This window comes from Enoplosus armatus, chromosome 8 (genome assembly GCF_043641665.1).
Source record: "Enoplosus armatus isolate fEnoArm2 chromosome 8, fEnoArm2.hap1, whole genome shotgun sequence".
In the NCBI taxonomy this organism is placed as follows: Eukaryota; Metazoa; Chordata; class Actinopteri; order Centrarchiformes; family Enoplosidae; genus Enoplosus; species Enoplosus armatus.
Window position 1 is genome coordinate 18,502,646 of NC_092187.1, and position 27,677 is coordinate 18,530,322.

The 27,677-nt window shown below is 43.0% G+C and overlaps 2 protein-coding genes across 2 annotated transcripts; both read right to left on the reverse strand.

Moving 5' to 3' along the window:
• Nucleotides 1-2,378: 2,378 nt before the first annotated feature.
• Nucleotides 2,379-6,663, reverse strand: LOC139289472 (aquaporin AQPAe.a). Its single transcript, XM_070911083.1, has 6 exons — nt 6,649-6,663; nt 5,549-5,743; nt 4,602-4,763; nt 4,334-4,498; nt 3,449-3,529; nt 2,379-2,594 (listed from the first exon to the last, which is right to left on the reverse strand). Exons 1-6 carry the CDS (start codon nt 6,661-6,663, stop codon nt 2,379-2,381), a joined length of 834 nt encoding a protein of 277 aa, XP_070767184.1.
• Nucleotides 6,664-10,742: 4,079 nt separating this feature from the next.
• Nucleotides 10,743-26,821, reverse strand: baz2a (bromodomain adjacent to zinc finger domain, 2A). The gene is made up of 31 exons (XM_070910221.1): nt 26,774-26,821; nt 25,396-25,519; nt 24,306-25,196; nt 22,399-23,305; nt 21,194-22,323; nt 20,634-20,909; nt 20,180-20,545; nt 20,001-20,061; nt 19,654-19,762; nt 19,418-19,519; nt 19,086-19,308; nt 18,850-18,911; nt 18,699-18,764; nt 18,221-18,598; nt 17,869-18,123; nt 17,546-17,760; nt 17,364-17,438; nt 17,071-17,245; nt 16,922-16,984; nt 16,692-16,836; nt 15,980-16,590; nt 15,558-15,873; nt 15,287-15,442; nt 14,999-15,159; nt 14,673-14,738; nt 14,252-14,535; nt 14,026-14,161; nt 13,741-13,887; nt 13,334-13,572; nt 13,050-13,193; nt 10,743-12,646 (listed from the first exon to the last, which is right to left on the reverse strand). The coding sequence occupies exons 2-31, from the start codon at nt 25,517-25,519 to the stop codon at nt 12,487-12,489; spliced, it is 8,043 nt and encodes a 2,680-aa protein (XP_070766322.1). The 5' UTR covers nt 26,774-26,821; the 3' UTR covers nt 10,743-12,486.
• Nucleotides 26,822-27,677: the final 856 nt, after the last annotated feature.

The window sequence follows — 27,677 nt, forward strand, 5'->3', positions numbered from 1 at the left end:
GGACGGTGGGGTTACTGAGCAGCACCGGGGCATCTCGCTGACCAGTCGAGAGCCGTCACTGTTGGAGGGGGTGAGGGGGGTGAGAGAGTGAGGGGGAGAGAGAGGAGGAGGAGGAGGAGGGGTGATGATGAATGCAGAACGCTGAGCTTGCCGTTTTAACCCCCTTTTATACATGTTAGAAAGAACACACACAATGCAAAATGCTGGCGGCACTGTGGCAGTTATAGCTATTGTGCACGTTGTGTGTGTGTGTGTGTGTGTGTGTAAATAGTTTATGTTTGAGTATGTGTGCACTGTGCATGTGTGTACTCAAATTACACCACTATAGTGATACTGATTGCTAACATGGTTTTATTTTAGACTCCAGATAACACAGTGTACAATGAACATGTTTTACCTCAATTATCAGTATTATTACATCATGAATATATCGTTTTTTGTATATATTATATTGATTTTAAAGGGACAGTTCATCCAAATTACAAATAAAAAACAGATTTTTCTCACTATTAATTGTATGGAGTGTACTTACATTAAATCAGCAAATCTATCTGCAAGGCTAAATACTATTACTATACTATTATAATGGGTGTTTGTATAAATTTGGGTGAATTAAGCCTTTAGATTACATGCAAAACATATTTTAAGACAAGACGAACATGACAACTTAAGTACAAAAACACACAAATATGAATAAAGGTTTCATGAAAGCAAAATGTATCTCACACACCCAAACATGCATGTAAACACACACACGCACACACACACACATACACACACACACACACACACACACACATATACGCTCATTGTATCCATTTTAAATTACAAAGCTTATTTCCACTGAAGGTGTTCTTTCTGTAGAGCCATTACAGAGGTATGAAGGTCCATTTGATTGTGAATAGGAGGCCTTGGAGAAGAGATGGACACTAACAGGCACAGACATGAGAGAGATGTCGGACTGATTGAGAGCATCATTGAACCCACAAAGCAGGGCAAGGACCTCTTTAGCATTTCAAAGCATCTACAGACACGGGATGCAACTGAAAATGGCGAACATGAGGGTGTTTTTCAGCAGGATTTCAATGAGTCTCCATTATATATTCTAATGATGTGCAAATGTGAAAGTAACAATGCTGAATCTCACAATATTGGCTACACTTTCACGTACACTAATGAAAGGGCAACTAGGACCTCAAAGGTCACATTCAGCCCCTTTAAAACGCAGCTTCCACTTTAATTTCTCTCCACATGTGCAACAAAAAGCAACAGGCATTTTAGCCAGAATTAGTAGATCATCATGAGCCTCCAGAATGAGCTGGTGATGGGTGAACACAGCCTTTTTTATTGTCACCCGAGTTTTACATTTACTGTGTTCTCTTAAAAGGAATAACACTGTTGGACACCTGCAGACACATGATGAAAATCGAATCACGCCACATCATTAACATTTAAAAGCTAGATTGTGTAACTTTGAAACAAAAAGTTGAATTCATGAGCAATAAAATACACCCTCGCTCATCTAAATACACTGAGGGGTCTTGCTGCTGCAGCCTCTCTTTGTCTGGTAAGACCAGGAGCTTACAGTGGCTAATGTTAGCTAATGTAGATACATTAGATAGATATTGCTGATGAAACTGACATTACTGAGTTAGTTTGCAGACTTTATTACTCGCATGCTACCATGACACTACATTTTAGCTATTTTGATAATCGACAAATCATGTGAGTCATTTGTCAAGCAAATATGCCAAATGTTCACCGGTTCTAAAATGTGAGGATTTGCTCATTTGTTTCTGTTTTCTATCATCATTAACTGATTATCTTTTAGTTTTAGACTGTTGGTCAGACAAAACAAGAAAATTTGAATACTTCATCTTTGGCTCTGGGAAACATTTTATAGAAAAAAGCGATTGGTTGAAGAAATAAACCCCAGATTAATCACGTTGGGATGCATTTTGGGGTTCAGTGGCTTGCTCAAGGACACTTCAACAGGATGATCAAACAATCAATCTTACAATTAATTAAGCCACCCTCGAATTTTCTCTTAAGGTGTTACTACTTTCACATTTTAGTATTTCTTCATTTCTTCAGCTTTAAAACTCGAAACAATAATATTGAATATAGAATAAACCATTTTTTCCTCGCTAGGATCATTGGCAGCTACTGTATCATTTAGTTTTTTACACCTCATGTTATTAATATTAAAAGGGCTCATATGTGAGAAGTTTACCTAATGCACAGTTACTACCATTTGCTTTGGTCCCCACCACTGTCAAGCCTGATCTACACGACTGATGAACTGTACATCCTCATAAAAGTCACTGTGATATTGCAAACTGTATGTGTCTCTATGTGTTCTTTTCATGCACGTGTCCTCAGTTGTTTTCTTGTTTGTTGGCCTGCTTGGCTCTCATGGCATTCTGTGTGACTGTGGACAGCGATGATCCAGTCATGCTGGCCGTCTCCACAATCTCGATATCCTTACAGGTCAGACACGCCACCAGCTTCTGGCGAGAGGCACTGCGTGCAAAGAAGAACTCGTGGGACACTCCGGCCAGTATAGCACCGAGCACTGGTCCGATCCAATAAACCTATAGGCGGGCAACAGAAAAACTGGTTATACTGATATTTAAGAGCTGTGTTTAGACAGAGGAATGCTTTATTAATACTTTATCTGGATGGTCCGAGACGAATAGACAACTTAGATTCACCTGAATATCAACTGGGTTTTACAACTGAGGCAATGTTTACACTTGGGACACTACAGTACCAACACAATAATGTAAATGTACTCTATTATAAGTGAAAGTCTTGCATTCAAAATGTTACTTAAGTAAAAGTGCAGAAGTATTGGCAGCTACGTGTACTTAAAGTATCAAAAGCAAAAGTACTCGTTCTGCAGAACAACTGCACCTGTGTGCATATCATTATATAAGACATTATAAGTTACTAAACACTGATGCATTTGTGTGTGAGCAGCATTTTACTGTTGTAGCCGGTTGAGGTGGAGCAAGTTTAAACTATTTCTTGTGTTTGTATATGTTTGGTAGTTAAGTCCAACGATGAGTCCCCCTCCAAAGGGTCACACAATAAATCTGGGGAGTCTTGAGATGATTAATGGGGTAGGAAAGACGAAAAAAACAATTTCTGTGACGCAAATGTTTATACATTTTTGGGACTGAAGTGGAGTAGAAGTATAAAGTACACAAAATGTAAAATACCTGAAGTACATCAAATTGTACTTAATTACAGTACTGGAGTAAATGTACTTAGTTACTTTCCACCATTATACTTAATTCAATCAAAATCAAATATTCACTGAATTTGATTATTCAATAAATGTTACTGCTTGTATTATTCTTATCATATGAACGTTGACTAAATTGGAAAAATCAGTTGTACAGTTTCCATGGAGACATGTGGATTTTGAGGCTCTCTCTCTCACCCAGTGATTTTCCCAGAAGCCAGTGATGATGGCTGGACCAAGAGATCGTGCTGGGTTCATACTTGCACCAGAAAACCGCGCCTGACAGAAACACATTTCATATGTATACATTGCTTTTCCATTTCATATTTAAACAGTTTATTTGTTCAGCGTCTTGTTTCATGTAAATGATCCACTTTTCCTATAAATAAAAATATTTCCTTTAACGCTCAGCTGGTAGGTTGACACTGAATACATTTCCTGAATGTACAGCAGCCTCCTTATTCCTATTTAGACCCAGAAGGTTTCTTCTTTACAAACAGTGTCTCACACTTGGTATGGTACAATTTACCTGACCTGCGTGTCTATGGATTTTGAGATGAAACCCATGAAAAGTAAATGCTAATTCCACAGAAAAGCATTAGAGACTTGAGAAGCTTTTGCAAAAAGGACCTACTTTCTGCGAGACAAAATCGTTAACCACTTAGTAATCATGTTATTGTACACTGTAAAAATGCCAACTTATATTCTTTGGCATAAATATGATTCATTGCAAAGTGAGAAAGTTCTGTTAACTTAGTTAGTGGTGTACGAAGTATGAGTTGACTAAATGTTTTTTAGAAACATTGTTCATTTAATGGCACATGCTTTGTATTTGGGTTAAAACGCTCTCTGTCATGATGGATGTTTGTTACATGTCTCAGGTGAGTCACAAAAGTCAAACAATGCAAACCATAAAGACAGTTAAAACAGGGGCAGTGTAGTAGCTTTAGTAGTAAAAAATGAATACAGCTGGAAATCAAGTTAATCAACTTGTGACAACAAAACTGAGCAGCTGATAAATTAACACTGAGTTGATTATTTCTGACAGAAAAATACATCATTCTGTGTGAAAGCTCCTCCTACCCCTATTAGTACTCCAGCAGTGTGTGCTAATCCAATGGCCAGGTTTCCTGGTTCTGGGCTTTCCTTCCGTCGCTGATCCTCCACTGAGAACACAGTGAAGACCATCTGGAAGGTGCACAGAACCTCTGCGCCCAGAGCCTGAGCTGCGTTCAACTCTATAGGAACCTGAGTCAGGTAAAAGAGGAGCAGGAAAAGACAGGAATATTCAGAAAATATGTTAAGTCTCTCAAACTTTAAAAGGTAGCCCACTAACAATCTGAGAACTGACCCTGTTGACAAAATATTCTGCAGTGGTTTTCAGCGGCAGGGCCAGGTAGAGGGCCCCGGCTCCTAAAGAGGCCCCCAAACACTGTGCAGCAATATAAACGAGGGCTCTGAGAACATCCAGCCTCCGAGTGGCCAACAGAGACAGAGTCACTGCAGGGTTCACCTGATCAGAGAGCACAAACACATGCTTACATATAGAAAATGTTACAAATATTGAAAGACAATTAAATAACATAAAAAGTAGTAAGTAGGTTTATTTATATAGTGTATTAAAGATAATTTAAACATTTAAAAAACAGCTAAAACAGCTATTTTCATTCAGATCAAACCAATAGTTCCCAAACGTTTTGGTTTGTGACTCCTTCTAAAAAAGTAGTGTCTAGTCGTGGCCCCTTGTCATGTTGCAGATGTTGTTAGCAGTTCCAGCAAATGGTTATTCCCCCTCTAAACTTCTCAGATTCATTAAACAACAGTTCGATTGGTTCCATTAATCATCTTACGACCCCTCAGATTCATCTTGTGACCCTTTGAAGAGGTCTGAGCCCTAGGTTGGGAACCACTGGCCTAAACTACATACCTGTATATAAAGTAGTTAAAACCAACAGTATGCTACATACACAATGGTGCATCAGTATTTACAACCTAATAATGTCATGTATGATAATATCACTCACAGGGGCCATAATGAATAGGTTTATTTTTGATACTTAAAGGACATTAAACTAATAATACTTCTGTACTTTTACTGAAGTAGGATCTTAAATGCAGGACTTTTACTTGTAATAGAGTATTTTGACATTGTGATATTGGTACTTGGAACTTGGAGTAGTTCTTCCACCACTGACAGCTGCTGTGTTACCATCAGCAAAGAGTCTCCATCAAGAACAAGTAAATCAGAGAAAGAAAAAATAACATTTTGAAATGAATGTGTGACTATGAGACATTCACCTGTGCCCCACTTATTTCTCCAAAACAGTGTCCCAGTGCAACAATCACCGCACCCACTGCCACTGCTGGGTACAGGGGTCCGCCGGGGGCCTCTCCAGGGCCTGGCACAGAGGCACCCAGCACGGCGCTCACTAATACCAGGGTGCCGAGCAGCTCTGCCAGCATGGCGCGCCAGAACTGCCGACTACGTAGCTCCTCAGAGAACGGGGACATAAACAAAGACGGTCTATATTTAGATCACCAAACATCTTCTTTTTTTTTGGTTTTGGGGGTAAATAAAAACTGGAATCTTAGCTCAAACCATATAAGCTCTAGGATCCATGATCAAAAACATTGAACTTATTGATATAATCACAAAGCCTGACAAAGGCTGTTTATGCTGACAGTTATGTTTATCAATCTACTTCCTTAGTATAGCTGGGCGATACGATAATTATCTAGACATAATTTCCCTCGATAGAAACATAACAAATGTTCGCTAAATGTTCGATATAATCAAACCACCCATACACTGGGGGGGGGCTAATGCACCTTAAATGCTAGTTGCCACCCACCATCAAACAGAAGAAGAAGACAACCAGCCAATCATGTTGTTGTTGTTTAGAGATATGAGTACAGACACAGTGGCTGAGGCGCTTGTAGTTGGAGCGGAATGAGCAAAATAAATCAGCCTTTAAACAAAATAAATAATGACTTAACATTTATCGTGATAACATTTTTGGCCATATCGCCCAGCACTATTCTCAAGAAGGACCTTCTACTGCTGTAAAATGTCGAAGATGACACGAGTGGTCTTAAAAACACCAAAAGAGACATAGAAAAGTTTATTCTATCACTATATCTAACACAAACAAGTCCATGACTCCATGTCAGTAAGTTGTATTTCAACACTTTTGATAGAAATGGATAAAAAATGCATCAATTGTCCCAATGCCAATTAAACACTTCATAACCATCTGTCCTTTAGCAAAGTGCTGCCATAAAATTCATCTCCATGGTGAAAGCCATGTTAGTTAAATGAGTTACTCTTTTGATTCTGGACCCTACAAGAGGAAACCATGAGGGATTTAAACACTAAGGCAATAAAATAAGATGCTTACCTCACGCCACGTCATTTCCAACTCAATGTTGTCCTCAGGTTTTTTTGTTTGCTCTGTGGGTCCGTCTGTTCGTCCGTCTGTGTGTAGCTGTCGGGGTCTGAGGGCTTCAGGGTCTTTGCTACATCCCTCATTAACTTGTAGAGTCTGAGAGGTCCTTTGATGAGAGCAGCCTCCCCCCTCTCAGTCTCTCTCTCTCTCCTTAGCCCACACCTCAGGCCCTATCGAGGCTTCCTGTGCACAAACGTTAGTCAGTGCAAGAACCTTGAAATATGTCTCTACAAGGTTGTATGTATAACACTCAACCAATTTCCCTCCAACACATTCTACCGACCTTGAGCAATTTAATGCATCTTCAGAAAACTACCTGGAGCCTTTCACTTATCGTCAAACTGAAGTGATTGTGGCCACTTCAGAGTCTGGATGAATCAAATACACAGCTGGTTGAAACATTGCAGTGAGGACACAAAATGATCTAACCACTTACGGAAAAGGACTGAAATAACGTGATCATAATCATAAGCGCTGCTACAAAAGTGGGTCATTTAAAGTTGAAGTTGAACGCCAGTTAGTGGCATTTGCCAGCTTCAAAGGTTGTCTGTCAGTAAGTAAATTAATACTTTTTTTTGTTTCAGAAAATGTATTTACAGAAATATATCAAATGGAATCGTCTCGTCTCTAAACTAGTTTACCTATATTTTCCCCAAATGCTGCCAGATATACACCCCAAAGTATGAATGGCCTTAAGTCTAGTGATATTCTCTTTATTTCTTGAAAAGACCAAAACCAAACAATGAATTGATCCTCTAATAAGTATTGTCTGTGCAGCCAAAGCCTGATATATCTTGTTCCTCTGCACTGTAAAACTTAATCCCTGGTACACTGTCCTGCTGCTGTAAATACTCACTAGAACACCAAATGTGTATAAATCCACAGCTGGGAATATAGCACACACATATGTTGTACAGCTGTTTAAGGAAATTACTGAGCCTTTTTTTAAATGAAACGATTTATTTGCTACGCTAAGTTAGCCACGTGGCTCTCTGGATGGCAACGTTGTTTTGTCAGTTGGTCGGTCCACCGCTTTGGTCCAGACTGGGTTCACACATTCATAATGAAAAGTGATCCCCGACTTTTCCTATTGGTCAAAATTTTTGTTTGTCCATTACTTTTGTTTACAACTGACATTCCAATCAGCCGCAACTGTGCTGTACTACTGGTTAGTGCTAATTATCAAACGTTAGCATGCTAAGATGTTAAAGTAAGATGGTGAACATTGTAAACATTATACCTGCTAAAAGTCCACATGTTAACATTGTTATTGTGAGTATGTTAGCATACTAACATTAGCATTTAGCTCAACAGTTTTGTGCCTACATACGACCTCGCAGAGCTGTTAGCGTGGCTGTAGACTCTTATAGTCTTAGGTCATAGACAAGGCGCTAAAATGAGTATAGTTGGTTTTGGTCTCTTCATGGAATTTGATGACAACAACAAAAACATAAACTCATCACCAGTCTTTCCTTTGATAATGTGACAAATACTGTATATGCACATTAACATTAAGGTGTTTCTGGCTTGTCCTGTCGTCTCCTCCAGTCGGGCTGAACTGCGTTGGCGTGTCCTGAGCACCTGGCACCCATTACTGCTGCTCAGCCTGATTTTCATATCAATTATAGGAGAAAGGGACCATTAGTGAGCAGAGAGGACCAGAGCAACGAGAACAGACCACATCCTCTGCTTTGAAATGATCTGCTGGGTCATACACTGCATTTCAACATCAGATGATATGAGATAAATATGACTCTTCTTTCTGTCCGCTGATGCTTTATCTTCTGGAGGGAAATGAGGTTTTCAAAAGGTCCAGATTTGAAGTGAAATGGACAGGCTTTCCGTGTTAAACAGAAGAAGAAATACAGTAAGTATTGAATAAAAGCAATGGCAAAGGTACAAACATGATGAACACATGATGTCCTCCCACTCTCCTTTTTTTTTTTCCTTCCACAAACTAGTTGTGAGGTGCAGCTCTGATCACCATGGGGACAAACTCTTTCATGATGCTGTTGCCATAGAGCCTATTGTGATGCTGCATCTGTGCACGCTTTTCATTTTCACTCTTTGATATCAAACAAACGCACACCTTGTGAAGAATTCCTCTGTTTGACTGAAAACAGAGAATATTCACCTTGGCGATGCAACAAGTACGTCATGTCAGCTGTGCAACATCTCGATATTGATGTTTTAAAATTGTGTTATTTCTCCATTTATGTATTTATGTGTGTTTTAGCAGCAGAGTAGAGGCAGCTGACATGATGTCTGTGGTGATGTTTGGAGTCCCAACTGATTCTCCTGACCCTCCAGGCGTCAGGGGCCCTCAATCTGGCAGGCTGAGTCCAGAATGAACTGGTTGGTTGGTTTGAGGGGTTGGGGGGTAGGGGGTAGGGGGGGGGGGGTTGTGCGCACTATTATGCCGTGGATTACCCCCTCCTCTCCACGGCAACTGTTAAACTGTTATCCCCCCTTTTGTGGGGCTAAGCCCAACTGTGTGGATCGGGACGGGCGGGGGGCACACTGGAACCCGCTGGCGTGGGGAGTTTTCAGCCCCCTCCGCTCAGATTGCTGACACTGACACAATTTCACACACACACACTAATATATACACATTCACACAAAGTGCCAGCTAAGGGATTTGAGGGAGCGGTAGAGGGCAAAGGGAGAGATGCACTAAAAGACAATACACACTTTTTTTATTGTTTTAATTCTGACTATATCCATATTTTTTAGTTTTTAGATGCTTTGTAGATTTAAGTGTAGAATATAAGTGTGTGTGAGTGTGTTGTACTTGAGTCTCTACCACTGTAGAGCAGCTGGGAGTGATGGTAGGACGTTCCCAGCAGCATGTGCCTCAGACAGGACTCTCCAGGGAGCTGCAGAGCCCCGCCCAAATACTTCAGCATATTTCCATCATAATTAAGGGCTCTTTTTCCGCTCTTAAATGTGACACATTGCAGTGGGCTTGTCTTGTGATACACAGTGAGTTTTAGTGGAGGTATGAGGTGAGCAGGCGACGTGTAAAGGGCGCGTGAGATTATTTGGAAAATGTTCATCTGCCAATAAATCCTAAAGTGATTTAAAAGCATCACCTTCTTTTCAGGTATGCTGTAGTTGTATTTATGGCCATGACACTTAGCAGGAATATTAAAGAAACCTTCAGCACACTGTAAATGTAGCACTCTCGTATCATATCAGTAAATGGTACTGAAATGTGGGAGAGAGAGATGTTTTAACTACTTAATTATACTGGAATCCACATCACAAATTCCACCATTCATTCCTATGAAGTATAATATAGAGGGTCAGTCAGGTTGTTTAGATGGTATGTTGGCATGTGGTTGACTGTCTGGTGTCAATGAATCCACAAGTCAGTCTATCTATTCGTGCATAATGCTTTAAGTTCTCATCCATATCTAGGGCTGCAACTACGGATTATTGTTATTATTGAGGAACATACCTGTTTTCCTGATTTATTGTTTAGTCTGTAAAATGCTCAAAACAATTTCTCAGAGCCCACGGTGATGTCTTTAAATGGCTTGTTTTGTCTGACCAAAAATCCAAAAACCAAAAGATGCTGCGTTTAATGTTCAGCAATTTTGTTAAAACGACTGAAACAATTAATCGATCATCAAAATAGTTGCTGATTTCAAGTTTTTTAGTCAACTAATTGTTGCAGCTCTATCTGTACAATATATGGTGAAAGTGCAATAGTTGTATTAATTTGCTGATTTAACGACTGTACTCTTTTTTTAATAACCTCATTCATACAATTGATTTGTAACAAAACTCCTAGTGGCACTAGATCAGTTTGTGATGAAAGTTTATCAGCATGTGCAGTATATCTATTTCTCTAATCCTGTTCAGAGTCAGGAGGCTCTGAAGTCTATCCCAGAATGCACTGGGCAAGTAGGCTGGGTTAACCCCAAAAAGGTCGCCAGTCTATCACAGGTCTAACACATACACAGATACACAAAACAACCCCAGATTTAAGATAAACATGGGGAACACACTCAGATATAAGAGAAAGAGAAATAATACTCTCTACTAGATGTGGTTTTTATTCAACTCACAGTACATTCTACAGATGCACACGTGTTACATCACCTTAATACAACAGAGTCTTGTAATACCTCCTCTTAAAAATGATGAATTGGTCCTAAAAATATAAAGGAACAAATTTAAAGTCACCAAAACTGTACATTATTAAAAATTCACTTGACACCACGTTTGGTTTTCATGTGTTTTTTTTTTCTTTTTTGAAAAAACGTCTGTCCCTTTAAGTGTAATAAGGAACATCAAAGTTTATTTCCTACCAACGGATTTGAGTTCAGTGTAAGAAACATGTTTAAATAAAACCCAAGAGTGTGGAGTCATCCCGTCGCCTTCAGAGCACGCCAACCATGCAGCGCGAAACATCGTACATTAGCCCTCGTACAGCACAAAAATCAATAAAAAGGAATGTAAGACAGAAAACCGGGCAGGAATGTGCCCAGTACCTCATTATCAGAGCTCATTTGCAATTGTAGTCTTTAAAATGGATTTTCGCCTTGAACATAACCACCTTTAGATGTTTTCGCCTGGTTAGACGAGCTACAGACAAGCAGAAGTATGAGTGTCATTTTCAGCACAAGTCATTGCTCTTTTGCAGTTTTGAAGCTGCAAACACCATCTTGTCTTGGGGCAATTTTATAGTATATCAAGAGCAATATTTCAGTGCGAGCTGTGTGTTGTAGTAGCATCCTTTCAGGTGTGTACAGTCAGTGACACAGATCAGGTGTAACTAGTTGATTATTTACTCTCAACAAGTGGGACAGTGAAATCTTAAGAGTCTAAGCCCAGACTGACTGAAAATAATCCTCCAGTTTCAGAAACCAGTGTCTTTCACACAGCAGCAGAAGGTGGGTATGTGTGTGAAATTGTGTGCATGTTTGTGTGTGTGTTGGTGAGAAGTGTGTATGTATGCGTGCAAGACTTTAAGTGGAGGTTATACAACGTCTACTCGTGACAGTCCAAGAACAGATTCCTTTTAGTTTAACTGGCCTTTTCATAAATCGTCTAGACATCTCTATAAGGTAATCTGTACACATTCACTACAAGCTATTGCTATTAAATAATCCCAGCTATTGTAATCTTTATATATATTTATATATAGAATATATAATAAAAATATATTGAGCAAAAAAATTACTTCTAGGCATAAGACCACGTTACATTACGTTTCCATTGAACAGGTAAGAAACGGCCCAAGCTCTGTGAAGAGTTTTGATCCATTTTGTCGTTGCTAAGCAGGTCCAGAGTGCAGCAGTTAGGCTACAACAGTGTGATCAGTCCCTGACCTTCAGTACGAATGTGAGAGCCAAAACACTTGGGGACTGAGACCGTGTTATCGCCCCCACAGCAGGGCTTGAACAATGGCCTCGCTACGACATGGGGCTTGTGAAAGGACGTGACAGGAGAACGCAAACGGGAGATGAGGTGCTGAGGTGAAGATGAGGAGACACGAACAGGAGGAAGGAAAAGTGAAGAGAGACATGTTCTCGCTCTCTGAGACGGGGAATGGGTACAAGTTGAAGCCAGTTCAGCTGTGGGCCTGGAAAAGATTAGGCCGGTAGAGGAAACAATAACAGACAAATAGCCAAAATCTATACATATATACCTATACATGAGAGAATACACATAGCTGGAAGAACCCCCAGACAGTCTTAGCGGTAATGGAGAGAGTGTGACTGGGACGGTGAAAGCACCAACAGTATACAGCCCCACCATCAGGGGGAATGTCGTAGGCTCCTATTTGTCCTTATTTGAGTAGAACTCCGCCCAGCGGCTCTCAAAGAAACGCCTCATGGAGTGTCCGGCCATTCCCACCTCCGATGTGTCCTCATTGAACAGAACACAGTTGTTGAAGACGAGCTGAGCGTCTGCCGCAAACTCCTCACAGCTGCAGTACCTGAAACAAGGAAACAGCAGAGAGAAAAGACTGATATTAACAAGTACCAGAGAAGGACATATCAACGCCTGAAGAGCCTCCTCTTCAGGACTGGATGATAAGAGTTAGGAAAAGTTGCTGCATATCAACGAATGTCATATAGGATGCACCAGGACAGACGAATATTCCCTCATGTGTATTTGTTTTATGAATGTGTAAGTACAGAACAATCAGGCAACAAAACCATGAGCAAAAACACCTGGGGCCGGGGAAAGTTACTGATGCTATATTTCAAAACAAATATAAATTAAAAAAAAAAAGAGAGGAAGATCAAGTAACATGTAACGCAGTGACCCTTGAACTATTGTGCATGAGAGCTAATAAATAAAGAAGTAATGAAACATATAGCACGACCCGCCCTTACCCTCCCTGTAGCAGTCTTTCTCTCATGGTGAGGAAGTCCATGGGGTTCTTGATGATGCGGCGGTAGCCTGGCACCAGTCGGGGGTTGACGGGTTCAAGGAACGGCCAGGCATCAGCATGCGCTTCCATCTCCATTAGAATGATCCTGGTAGGAAATAAAATGAAATAATTAACACAAATCCATCACAACATAACAAAAGCAAATGTCACCCTGTTGACTTCCTGTAACATTGATGAAATGATTCTGTATGTAAATAGCTCAACAGCGATGAAGGCAGGACTCACTCGCAGAAGGTGAGGTCAGGCTGGTTGCGGGTGGTCATGCGACGTCGCTTAGCGGCAGCGGCACCTCCTTCTCCAGAGTTACGGGAAGATGAGGACGGTGCCACGGTCTCCTTGAACCGCGTTGCCATGCCGCCACTACGTCGCGTTGTCGTCATCTCATCTTCAGAGCTGTCGTCTTCATATCTTCTCTTTTTCACCCTGGTCCTCTTTTTGCACGAACGCGGTGACTCACTTTCCTCCTGAGAGACAGAGCGAATAAGGAAGCAGATTGTGCTGATGAGGAATGAATGTAGCGGAGAACTAATTACTTGGAAGGAAAGAATTGCTGCAAAACGCTCTTAGATTTAAAATGGCTCTAATTTTTGTTCAGTTTGAAGTTAGTCAAAAATCACAGGACGGGTTCTGACCTGGGCAACACAGGTAGGACAAAACCAGTCTCCCTCTGGCACCTGGGTGATTTTGGGCCTCAGGCAGTACATGTGGCAACCACGATCACATCCATCACACAGCAACAGGCAATCATCATTGTCTCCCTTCCTGCAAACCTGGCAAGTCTAACAAAAAGCAATCACAGAGAAGAAATCCTTATTGTCCTTATTGAATCCCTTATTTTTTGTGTGTGTGGCAGCATGGTCCCAAAAAGTTAGGGACACCAGTGTCCAAGAACAATCTTGCGAGATAAAGTTACTTACCACTTTAGTCACAGATCTCTCCCAAGCAATGGCCTTCTCCAGCTGAAGTAAACACAGACAGACCTGGGGAGCGCTGCGACAGCGATCCAGAGCCTGTCGCCATGTTCGTAGTCGAGACGTGATCTCACTTTCCAGACTGGAACAGAAGAAAATTATAAGAAAATTAGGACAAAATATAAAAACAAAACTCATCCTCTGCACTCCAAAGAAAGCCCGTTCTTCTCACCTGATGACATCCATGGGATGCTCTTCTCCTGGGGAGGGGGTGAGAGGAGCGAGGCGCATCACTTCGGCTGGGTTCCAGAGCGGCTCCTTCAGGTAGCGTCTCTCAATGTTTCGCTCAAGATTGGCCAACCGCAGCACAGCCAAGTCCACCGGGTGCGTGGCGATACGTGGCAGGCCAGACCACTCCTTCTTAGTTCGCACAATCCAGTCATCTTGTGGGTCAGCGTCATGTTCGTAGTATTGGAGGTCATCACGTGTGGAGTCCGGATCCGGGATTGTGTAGGGCTTAAAAAAGGGGACAGAGTCGAGACAGGGAGAGTTTAAGTATCGGAGAAGGAGATGACTAAACAGAAGTTACGCAGGAATTTTTACAAGACTAAAGAATTGTGAGGAACTGTTTTATCAAGTGTTTTAATGGTTACCTGAAATTCTGCCATTGGTGTCTCTGTGTTAGATTCAGCATCATTCATTGCGATCTGAGGAAGTGCCTTTCAGAAACACAAATAATTCATTTTTAGTACTTCCTAGCTGTTTTTAGCTACATTTCATATTGTTGTGAATGGGACACACAGACCTCACCATTTCCTACTTGTTTCAATGACAAGTGCTACATGCAAGTCTAAATATTTTCTGTGCTGCTCTCGTCTCTTAGAATCACATTAAAAAGATCATCATTTATCTTGTTATTGTAGATTTAAAAAATCATCACATGTTGTTAACTCAACTTGGCAGATAAGAAGTGACTCACCTTGAGATGGAGGTCAGCGGCAATGACCCGCTGCTCCAGGTCCTCCACCCACTGTAGGGCGCTGATGTCAGTCTCCATTGCCCTCTCCTGCACTTGCCAGGGCTGCTGCAGAGCCTCCAGTAGCACATCCTTCTCCTCTACCTTCAACTCAAACATGGGGTCTAGCAGGAAAGGAGTAAGAAAAAAGGATGAAGCACGATGACGTCAAGTCAAAACAGTAAATGGAAAGAGTTAAAATGCTCAGAGTCAAATTCCATTGCACACATGAGATTTATCAACAACACTCACCATCGATAGGTTTGGTGCAAATCTCAGCTAAGCTCTCCATATGTTTGGCCAAATGCTTATGGAGCACCTTCTCCCTGATGCCCCTTGGATGGAGGGCCTGTAAGGTGCTATACAGTTCCTCTGGACTCTTGATCCACCACCAGCCACGTACCATTGCTGGAAAAGAAACATATGCATTATACGACACATTCAAAATGACTCTACTTGTATTTTTCATCGAGAACACCACAATAAATGATTGTGATATATATGTTGTTGTTATACTACTTACATGCTGGTATGGGCTTCACCACCAGTTGTGTGAAGTACTGCTGTTCGAGCTCTTGGAACACAGAGTTGGGAGGTCGGCCACGGCGTTTGGCTGCAGCTCCTCGTGGCCCTCTGCGGGCAGGACTACTGCCTCTGCTACCTCTCCTCCGCCTGCGACCTGGCCTGGCGGGGGTAGTCGGGGCAGGAGTGGCAGCAGGAATGGGAGCTGGAAGAAGCTGCGGGGGTGCTGGTGTAGCGTCAACAGTAGGGGGAATATCCTGTGGGGTTGCTGGGGTCACGGGAACAGGAGGACCCAAGCCAGGCAAGAGTGGGTCCGGCTGAGGGGCGGGAAGAGATTGTTTATTTATACACCATACAGAAGACTCAAAGAGCGTTATTATAGAATAAGTAAATGTATTCGTAGTTATGATTGTGGTGGCAAACCTGCATGAGTGGAGCAGCGAGTGGGGGCAGAGCACTCGGGATCTGAGGGAGGAGTTTAGGGGGTGAGGTGGGTATCTGGGGCTCAGTTAGAGAGTTGTCATCACATGGTTGCTTGGGGAGCAGGTTAAACCACTGTCCCTGTTTCTCTGCCATCTCCTTCACAGTCTCCTCTGGTCGGTTACCCTCTGGAGCGTCACCTGCTGCTGAGCATGCGCCGTTGGTCACTCCTTCCTGTGATTGGCTGAGCCAGCTCTGGAAAGCAGCCTGTGTGAGGTCTTGTGTGCCACTGTTCGGTGATCCCGGCCCTTCTTCGCCCCCAGACCTGACGCTACTTCGACGCCGGCGGCGAATCTTTGCCGTGCGGAGGTGAAGCTCCACTTCTGGTTTGATTTTTCGAGGGCGTCCTCGTCCTCTTGGCCTGCTCATTAGGGATGCAGTGCCAGGGAGGGGGTCGTCCTCTGGAGACGAGGTCTGGGCCTGGGCGGGGGTAGCAGACGGAGGAGAGGAAGGTAGAGTAGGAGGGGGAGTGGTAGGCATGGGGGTCTCCTCAACTTTGGGCTCCATTTTGAGGAAGGTGACAGGAACCTCAGCTACAAGGACATCTCCAGAAGCTGCACAATAGAAATGTAAAGAAAGTTTAGACGAAGATAGACAAATTTGTTAAGTTTGTCTAAAAATGGGGGGGACACTTAAAATGTATTCTCAGACTCACTCAACAGCTCTCCTGGTCCCTCCACCAGAATTCCTCCGAGGTGAGGTAGAGCCAAGTATCTGCGCCGGTAGCGGTCCTGGCCCAGCAATGTGGCCCGCATGGAATGAGATGACTGTAGCAGCTTTTTACGGAAAAATGCTTGGCGCTGTCGAGATCCAAAAACAGAGGAATATTTAATATAAAGCAACATAAATGTATAAAGCGCTGCGTCTGTGTAGCATCAGGCTTACCTTGGTTAGCTTATCTATCTGCCTTTCCAGCTCTGGAATGCTAGCAGTGGTGGGGCTCTCACTCTGTAACAGAAAACAGAAAAGATGAAAATAAAATGTAGGAATTAACCATTTCCAATACTGAAAAAAACACCACAGCAGATACGGACATCACTGAGTTTGGGCTCTTCTTTGCGTGCACGACGGTTGCCTCTCTCCACGGCTAGGCCACTCTCCTCCATACTGAGGTTCTCTTCCTCGGCCACTCTGGCACTGCGCCTCCTCTCCTCAAAACACAGCTCTTCCTCTGAGCGTCCTGTACGACGCGCTAGTGCCGCCTTCAGTCTGCAAGGGAGAAAACAATCAGGATCAACATGTCGTGTGGCTCCGTGCTTCAGTTACAAAAAAAGATCTATGCAATCTGTGAAATTTTCTGTATTTGAAGAGAAAATCATTATCTTACTTGCGCAACTTCCCCTCAATGATCCACTTGTTCTTCCTGTAAGTTGCCATGTTTTCTAATGTGTTGTCAATGTCACTGAAATATAAAATGCATACATTATTGAAGTAAAAATAAATGTAGTAGTAAGAAACTTTTAGATTCAAGAGTAACCTACAGAATAAATAATGAGTGCTCGTTCTAACCTTGTCACAATGTTGCTGCTGTTGAGCTCTTCCACCAGAAAGCCCAAGATGGCTGCCTTGGTGTCAGGAGGCAGGGCATGAAACGTTTTGGTCCTCATTGTGTTGCACACTTCTGTATCATAACCATGAGATTCCAAAAAGATGCGAAGTACTTCTGAGACTGTGCTGCGGGTCAGCTCTAACTCAACCAGCTTTTCCCCGAGGATCTTTATAGACTGAAGGATGGGATGGGGAGAAGGGGAGGAAAAATGTAGATTAAAATGTTTATCATTCGTTATCAGGAATTGCGTTAATGGAAGAAATGCTCAAACTGTATCACACACCTGATAATATGACGGCAGGCCTGGATCATGGAGTGCAGCCTCCACCAGTTTCATCAGTAGGTCCTGGACCTCTCCTTGGCTGTCACCCAGGCCTAACAGGCCCTCCTGCAGGGTAGCGAGGCTGGGGATATCCTTGGGTACATTGAGACCAATCACCTTTCCATAGCCATGTAGAAACTCAACTACAGCTAGGCAGTGTGCAAAAGCTGTGCCAGATAGAACCACACCAGGGATGCGCGACAGCTCTGGCAGGAGCTGATGGAGACAAAGTGCAAAAGGTCATGGTCACCTTTTATAAATCTTCTGCAATCACAGCAGTAATACAGCAGACTAAAAGAAAGAAGAAACTTACTTTATGGTCGGTGAGACACATGTCCTCTGTGGGCTTTTTCAGTTCTTCTGCGATCAGCTGCTGTCTCTTCCGCTCTTCCAGACGTCTCTGGGTCTGCGCTCTCCTCTCTGCCGCCCTCTTAGCTGCCAGAGCAGCCTGAGCTGCCGCCTCTGCCTCCGCCTGGGCTTTAGCCAGAGCCTTGGCTTTACTCCGAGCACCCAGCACCCTCTTACCCTGAGCTATCCTCTCCTCATCTGTCTGCTGTATTGGTGGGGGAGCCTCGACCTTGACGGACCTCCTGCGGCCAGGCTTCTTGGGCTCTGCTGACTGTGTGACCTGTGGGGCTGTCGGGTCGGTTGGTTCAGCCCTTGCCTCTTGGTCCTTGGCCTCTGGCTCAAGCTGAACCCACAAAAGGAAAAAAAGGACAGGTGGAGGTGAGGAAGAGGTGGTGCTGAGGAAAATGCTGATATATCATCTTGTGTTGCGTGTTTGTCTGTACCTTGGCTTTCTTTTTTGCCTCTTTTATCTTCTTAATCTTTGCATCCTCCCTTCTCTTCATTCTTGCCTAAACAATAAACAGCAGCAACAAAATCAGGACAAGATGTCAACAGCATAACAGCTCAACATTACAAACAGTCTGAACTACATACCTTTCTCTTCATTTTCTTTTTGATTTTTGCAAGTTTCTCCTTTTCCTCCTCCGTGAGAGCTTCTATATAAAAAGGGAATACAAACAGTTAGCTACAGTATAAACTTCTTGAGGTTATTTGATAAGCAAGACACTTGGTCTTAAGACTCTTGTATGCCAAGTCTGAATTTCTAGCTATAAACACATAGCTGTACACACCCTGTACACTCACACTTCCTCCTGTCTACGTACACTTACCCTTAGCCTCAAGTCGCTTCAAAAGCTTGGCATCAACTTTGCTAAGGAGGTCAATCATCTTGGGTTTGGGAGGTCGACCAGGGCGGCGAGCCTGCCCTCCCTTCAGGGCACGAACCCTGCGGGGTTTCTCTTTATCGGGGTTTGGAGGTCGACCTCGGCGGCCAGTGATGGCCATGATCATAGAGGGAACCTCCTCATTAGCCAAGAGGACCCACTTCATACCCTGTTACATATTGTAGAGAAGGATGAGTCCCCAAAATGTCTTTTACACATTTCTGACATGTTTACAACATCATGTGTTTAACTGTGCAGTACTCTGCAAACATACAGACCTCAGGACTTTCTCTTTCTTCATAAAAATCTCCAATAGGCATGCGTGGGCTGAAGCTGAAGTGTTCTCTGGTGACCACACTGTCTGTGTGTCTCTTCAAGTACTGGGCAAAGCAATTACAAGAACAGGCAAGAGAGAAAGAAAATAATGGTCAGAGTTTTTGACGTTATGAATACATCATCTGTTGTATACCTGAAAAGATCTTTATGGTTTTGTTTTCTAGGCAGGGAAATTCACCTTGATTATTTCCGGGAACTGCTTCATCCTCCTTCCACAAGGTGTGTAATACCAGGTTTCGCCCTTCATGCGGTTCTCCATTTTCTTCACACGAATCTCCCTCCTCCAACTACAGCGAAGAGAGTTCATTATTACACTCCTGTCGTACAGCAGCCGTTTTAGACACAGCAGCATAGCAACATATATAAACACTGCACACACCAGAAAACTTTTCAAAACTAAAGAAAAACACTGACTGATGAACGGTTTTTGCATCTTTAGCCAATAGTGATCTTAATCTAAAGAGGAGGCTTTTAGGTAAACAAACGATGGAATAATAATAAGATGAACAAAATGAGGAACATTACCCATGCTGCAGTGGAAACTGAACCTGCTCCTCGGTTGCGACCCTCCGTCTGTTAGATTCACCTGTTCAAGAAAATGCACACAACCAGGCTTAGCATTAGACTGTTACACTGTAATATCATGTCTCAGTAAAATGCCTCAACTTGATGTGAAAGCCTCTCATAAAAGTCTTCTTCATTACCTGCAGTGGAGCTGTCGTCATCATTTTCATCATCATTTTCGGCATCTTGTTTAGGTGTTTTTGCTACGTTTCCTTCTTGGTCTTGTTTCTTGACCCTTTTCGCCTTCTTGGGTTTCTCGACTGCAGTGTTGATAGCTGAAACGTTGGCCAGAACAGCTTCAATTGTGGCTGTGATTGGATCGACCTCATCTGTGGGCGGCCCAGCCTCTCCACATACATCCGATGTTTCTTTAACATCCACCTTGACGGACTTCTTCCTCTTCCTGCCCTTGGGCACCTCCTCTTTATTGCCTCCCTCTTCGTCAGTCTTTGCCTTCTCCACTTTAGGGGTTCGAACCCGAGGCTTCCGCTGGGCCTCCTCAGGAGCTTAAAATCAAAAAGGAAAAAGACAAAAAATGTTTTAATAAAATATAATAATTTAGTAACATTTAGTTGAAATCAGAATGTTGAATACCTGGAGTTTTAATCCATATTGCCTTTGGAGTTCGAGGTTTGCGTGGTTTCCCTGGGGTTTTCAGATGTCCTCCAGCAGCTGGCACAACCTGATCAGTTACTGGTTGGAGGGGGTGTACAGCAGGGCCCTCTACTGGGGTACTGAAGGCGATGAAGTTCTCATCTCTCATCTTGAAGCTCGGGGGAGTCATTGTCTCATTAACAGTGGTCTTAATGCTAATCCGTCCAGCTGAGTCTGGTGTATCTTGTCCTCTGGGCTCCCGCTCTGCTTCAGGCCCTGAGATGAAACATGAAATAGTGTTAGCAGAATTCAGAACTGTAGGATAATGACACACAAAACTGAAAGACAAGTTATCTGTATTGGAAATACATTTTTTATACAAATTAAAAAATCTCTATTAGGTGACAATGAAAGGAATGTCCACATAAAATTACTTTTTTTAAAAGGTGGGAAATATAAAATCCAACTAGATTAATGCATTCTACATATTTATAATAATAACCAGCGCTTGTCATCCCATGAAATATTAGTTTCCATGATCATGAACTTTAATAATGTACCTTGACGACCTGGCTGAGATGGCACAAATGAGCGTGAGTCCGACATATCACTTGAGTCAACAAAGGGCTCTTCCATCTGAGAAGTGTTGTTAAGAGAAGACTCCAGCATGGATTCCCTTGTGATTTGGAAGCTGTCCTTGGTCTCCTCTGCCTCAGACGTTTCCCCTTCCCTGGTGGAGTCCAATGTGTCATTTCTGGAGTCTTCCACAGACGAGCTGCTATCTCTAGTGGTGTCAAACACGGTAGATGGCTCCTCTTCAGCATGGGAAGTGTTGTCAAACCGAGAAGTGTCCTTTCTCAGGTGAAAGCTGTTGTCAAAGTGAGTGGAGTCATCTCCGCATGAGCCGTCTATAAGAGAGGTCTTTTCCAAGACAGAGCTGACATCTATTCTTGAGGGGGTGTCAAATGTTGAATTGCCATCAAATAGAGAAGCTGCACGTGAAGAGTTATCAAAACTGTCTTCACTGGTCAGGTGTTCTACCCTCGAGCTGTGGAGATGTGAGGATTTTCTGAGTGGAGTCTGCTCCACCATGGAGTCCTCTTCCTCACAGATGACACTGCTTTGCAGACACTGGTGCCTTTCAGACTCTGTCTGTTTATTCTTGGGCTTTTGATCAGGAGCAACTGTGGTCTGCAAGGGTTTCCCAGGAAGATCAACGAGGGATTTGGGTGAGTGAATTTCAGATTTATGAGTCTCAGTAGCTTCCATCTTCTGTGATGTCCTATTCATGCCTAAATCAAGCTGAGGGAGGTGTTCCTCTGGTTTTCCGTTTCTTTTATTAGCCAACAAGTTCCTATCCTCACTATGACCATGGTGCTCTGGCTTGGGAGATGACTGCTTTAACGCACGAGGAGGGGTGGTGTTAGGAGGATGCTGCTCAGAGTCAGAACTTTGGACCACTCCAGAAGACGTACCCATTGCAGGAGGCACAGACACCAAGGCAGGAGGGGCGGACACAGGTGCAGTCCTGGAGGCTTGAGTGGTTAGAAGAGGTAGGGTAGACGGAGGTCGGACTGTAGGACTTTCATGGGCTGCTAGGGAAGGTAAATCAGAGTCAGCAGCCGGAGGAGTGTATGTCTGACGCTGCGCTGAGGGCGCGGGGTCACAAGGCTTACTGCCTACTACTAATGTTTTTGACACAGACATGGGTGATACAGATGTTGATAAACAAGAGCCAGGTGGTGTTGAGGTTGAAGGTCCTGATTCTGACATCAGAGGTGGAGGACCACCAGCAGATGAGGATTTTGCACCCACTGATGAAGTGGCAGATATTAGTTTTGGGGGGCCGCGCTTTTCATGCAGAACTCCGGATGTATCGGGAAAGCAAGAGGTCATCAGAGGCGACTTGGACCCTTGAACCATCTGTTGAAGAGATGAGATGGGTGCAGACACTGAGTAAGAAGACATGGACACTGTGGCAGGAGGGGGGACAGTTGAACAAGGTCCAGAAGCTGTAGGAGGCAATGAGGACTTAGTTTGATGAGCCACAGACTCTGACGAAGGAGAAGAGGCTGAAGAAACTCCTGCAGGTCTAGACAAACTGTCAGCCGAAGCAAGAGGTGCAGACAACATTGGAGGTGATGCAGGCAGGGAGGAGGAAGAGGACCCCCCTGGAAGATGCTTGGATCCAGCAGGGGATACCTCAGTCGCAGCAGAAGTGGGAGGCCTGAGGCCTTGCATCATTAGAGGAGGTGAGGAAAGTCTGGGAGGAGCAGCTGGAGATGAAACAGAGGACACATTGGGAGGTGTTGAGATCTGTGGTGGAGTAGATTCTACGTCAGGGGATGATACTATAGGGGGCCCAGGGGCAGATGTTGGAGACTCAGAGACAGCAGGAGCTGCAGAGACCCGAGGTGGTGTTGTGGCCTTGGTTAGAGATGTTGACATAGCTGCAGGAGATGTAGATGCAGAGAGCTGAGATGACACAGACTGGGGAGGTGTACTCATGGCTGGCTCTCTGACAGGGGAAGCCATTTCTGGACGCTGAGCTGCTGGCTGTTCAGAATGCTGACGATAATCACTTGTGGGTCCCACAGGTTTGGGTTGCCTCTGGGCTCTTTCCATGCCATTAAAGCTTGAGTCTACCTCCTTGACAGCTTCTCTTGTATTCCCTAAAAGGGAAGAGAATCAACAAACAAAATAGTCAATAAAAAATAACCCTCTAATTTGTAGAAAAAAATATTATACATCGAAGCATCTGAATTTTGATAGTATAATTGTGTAGGAAAATGACATGAGGACAGATACGAATGTTCAACAGGCATAAACTATCTATAACAAGCCTCCTCAGTGACAGTTTACACAGTTTTACGTAGTCAAACAGTGGCACCTGCTGGTTGAATCTTGGCACAATCCCACCACTGAGCACTGGCAGTGAGACTGAACTATAACCAGACATTCATATGCAAGAAATAACCAGTACGGCTGCAACTTAACATTACTTTCATTATCAATTAATTTGCAGATTATTTTCAAAATTAATCATATTGTCTATAAACAGTGAAAAATTGTCATCACAATTTCCCAGAGCTGAGAGCGATATCTATTAGATATGAGATATTCAGTTTAGTCATCATGCAAGACTAAATAAATAAATTAAAAAATAATATAATGACAAAATAAAAAATAAATTAATGAATTGATTAAAAGCCAGCAAATCTTCCCGTTTGAAAATCTGGAACTTGAAATTGAAAAATTATTAAAATGATTAATTATCAAAATTGTTATTAATCAGCTGTTTTAAGCTAAACAATTTCTAACTGTATTCAACAATACTATTTTATACAGATGGTGTAAAACTGTAATGCAGCCAGGGAGTGCCATGTTTTAATATGTTCAGCAGCTGGGATGACTATGCCAAGTATGGCCGAAGAGGAAGAAGACCATATGACTGAGTATCACTCAACTGGTGGTATTAAAAGGAGGAAATGTTAAGTAGAGGAGAACAATTTAATTTATGAGGAAATAGAACTACCAGAAATACATTAGTGTCACAATGTAGAAATAACCAATTCAAGGCACAAGTGTAATAGTAACTACTTTTTATGAAAACTGGAGAAACACAAAAGAACTGAAAGGATAAAATGAGTGTAAAAAGTGTAAAGTGGTCACCTTGCACGGCAGTAGATATTCCCACATTGCTAGCATGGGGGCTCCGTTCCCTGTTGTGGCCCTTGGGTGACCCACTATCCTGCACTGTTGACGGTGACATCACTGGTGCAGAGGACATCCCCACAGGGAGAGGGCTGCCAGTGCCCCCTCTGCCTAAACTGTGGTGCTGTGGGCTGCCACGAGGAGGAGTATAATTCTGGGCAGCTGGGGGCATCATCTGAGCCTGGCCTTGGGGCTGAGACTGTTGTGGTGGCTGCTGCTGGGCAGATGGCAGGGACGGGTGCTGGGTTTGATGCTGGTAGTAGGGCATCCCATTAGGCATCATGCCATAATGCTGTGGTTGCTGGTGCTGCTGGTGGTGGTGCTGTTGTGGGTGACGATGGGAGTGGAGGTGCTGCTGTGACGGTTGATGTAGGGGCGGTTGTAAGGACTGCTGCTGGTGATGCTGTGACGGTGTAATTCCAGGATGTGCCTGACTCTGATAGGTCCCATACATATTGTGGGAATTATAACTTATCTGCTGTGGGCCAGGGTTACTCCTGTTCCAGTACTGACTCCCAGTAAGAGGCATATTTGGTGGGCCTGCCACAGGGGGCTGGTGGGAGCTTTCAATACCCCCATTCAGTTGGTACTGTCCGTGCCCCTGGAAGTGGTGCTGTGACTGAGGCTGCACCATCCCAGGCGTAGGCTGTTTCTGGTGCATCCCGTGCCCAGGAGAGGTGCCCATGGCTGGACCATACTGAGGGTGTCCTCCCCACAAGTAGTCATAGCCCATGCTGCTCTGGTGGTGGTTGCTCATGTGTGGGTAAGGAGCTGTTGGCGGGTGGGAACCAGGCACACCGGACCCGAGTACAGTAGTGATGCCATTCACATTCATTTCGCCATTCATATCTGTTAGACACAAGAACATTAATCACGTTAAAAAAGTTTACAGTTTGCATTAGTAAAACATTGTGTTTGTTGACTTTAACACAGATAGTTTAGACGATCAAATCGAAGAATTAAGCAGTCTGATGGAGGGAGAAAGTATGGCTCTATAAAGTACATAAACTGACATCAACTTTCAGTGCTTAAAGCTGAAAATACCCACTCTTCCCCTGCTGAGGAAAACTCATGGAGGACCCGTTAGTATAAAGAGAATCCCCTGAGGAGAGTTTCAGTCCTGAGTTTGCTGAGGAGTGGGTGCCATAGTTGAAATGATTATTTGACTCCATCTGAAAAACAAAAAGAACAGAAAAAATAAATACACAAAATGTACACTCTAATATTAAACGTTCCCCTCCTATAAAATTAAACGGGGCAAGGATGCATGTGCGTGATATGAATCACCACATGAATCACAAATTCATTATTTATTTAATTTCCATTCATTTGTATTATGCAGTTAAAGAGACGCTATGTAATGTGTACAATTTCCTTCGTGAAAATGCCTATTTGAAATGCTTTTGGCATCTGCAGCTTGTGACAGCACCATTTCGTTCCAACAACAACCGTCAAAATGTCGCAGCCAACAACAGCAGATGCCAGGCCCGAGCGAGCCGTAATGGACAATCGGGATATTACGATAGAAGCTCATCATTACCGCTGATGAGGCGCCGCTAACATGAGCACATCCTCCTCAACCTACCATGATAAATGTACGGCCCAGACAGACATAGCCACACAAACAGTACTCAAGACCCGGCGGCCTCGGCCAACTAACAATGGAGGGATTAGCGAGAATATTTTACAGTCACTCCAAGGCCTGAAAGGCTGTTACCACACCACTCGCTGTTTAGCAGTTCCATACACTCGTAATACAAAAGTAGCCCTCTATGGATACTTGATTTCCTAATTCAACAAGGCCGTTGCGAAAGCGTTAGCTAAGTCGCGCTAGCTGCGTTCTGAAACGAACAATTCACTTTAAAGCGCTGCTAGTCAGCTGTGCTAACAACTGATACCTTTCACGTAAGATATGAGTTCAACTCGTTAAGAGGTTGGACAGACTTTACTTTAGCGTGAAACATCGGACAAAAATATTCCCCGCTCCAGTTCCAAGGTTATTAAGCTAAATCATCACAATAGAACCTAGCTAACACACGCTAGCGAGATAGCTAACTGATAGCATCCTTAACGTTTACCCAGAGTAAGCACGATTCTTAAGCTGCGATGTTAGCTGATAGCCAGGTAGCAGGTACCGCAACCACGCTGGTTTGGATCCATGGTGTCCATCAGCAATAGAGAGCGCCGCGGATGAAAATAAATATCAACCGGTCTTGTTGATAATAACCAGCGTTAACTCACTAAGACTAGCTTGTTAACAGATGGAGGCGTGCTCCCTTTTGTTCACGAGCTAACGTTAGCTAGCAGCCAGATGAAGTTACATTGTTTACGCTGCACGCACACAGACAATTTTTTTTGCAGAGCATCTTCCTCCCACACTACCACCATCAAAAGTTTCGCTGATATTTCAGTTAAAGCTATCCAACCTTTCAGTCCTTGGATTTCGAAGGCGCAGACGCCTCTAAACCTTCGTGTAAACGGATATTAGGGTGAAGATGGCACAGCGGTAAATAATAAACAACTATTCCCTAACCTTTGGGTTTTAAATTAGCAAACATGGCTGGTGTGGTCCAGTGCAGCCATGATCACAGAACAGAGCGAACAGTAGCAATGTAAACTTCCCGACGACAACAACGTACACATCCGGTCAAAAGTCTTCATGAAACTTCACAAGAAAACCCCCAATAATATTTGGTAGTCTATTATTGTATTTGTATTATTAGAAACAATAATTCCCCTACATTGCTATTTGCTATTAGTAGTAAAAGTATCCTCAGCAAAATATTCTTAAAATATCTAAAGTAAAGGGCTCATGCAAGAGGCAGTTTTTATTACTACTATTACATTTTTATTACTGAAGCATTAATATGTAAGCAGCACTTTAATGGGGTACTTGTTAAACTATATATATATATATATATAGTTTAACAAGTAACTACATTGGGTAGTTTAACTTACTTTATACTAATGCATCGTCTTATGTTATGATTTTTTTTTTTATCTTAATATGCAACATAAGTAACTACTGTCAAATAACTTTAGTAGCATAAAATAGAAATACTCAAGTACAATACCTCAAAACTGTACTTAAGTACTTGAGTAAATGTACTGATAGTTACTTTTCACCAGTTAAACAATAACCAAAATAAAGTGGTTAATGGTCTATTTGAATACTGATGTGAGTTCATAGCTAGTCAACGAAGTTCAAGTCTCTATATATTTTAAATGAACGGTTAGTCACATGTGTGAGGGATATGTTTTTCAAACTTTTGATTGTCGTTAAGGAAGTAGGTTTTATTACAAGCTATCAGACTGCTACCGTAAAGTATC

Excerpts from the sequence above, each read along its gene's own strand:
- LOC139289472 (XM_070911083.1), bottom strand. Across the intron at positions 4,499-4,601 it reads CAGAATATTTTGTCAACAGG|GTTCCTATAGAGTTGAACGC; the intron begins GTCAGTTCTCAG and ends TACCTGACTCAG. Across the intron at positions 3,530-4,333 it reads CTGCTGGAGTACTAATAGGG|GCGCGGTTTTCTGGTGCAAG; the intron begins GTAGGAGGAGCT and ends TGTTTCTGTCAG.
- baz2a (XM_070910221.1), bottom strand. The coding sequence starts at position 25,519 with ATGGAGTCAAATAATCATTTCAACTATGGCACCCACTCCTCAGCAAAC. Across the intron at positions 20,062-20,179 it reads TGACGACAGCTCCACTGCAG|GTGAATCTAACAGACGGAGG; the intron begins GTAATGAAGAAG and ends TTTCTTGAACAG. Across the intron at positions 16,985-17,070 it reads AAGAGCCCAAACTCAGTGAT|AGTGAGAGCCCCACCACTGC; the intron begins GTCCGTATCTGC and ends TTTCTGTTACAG.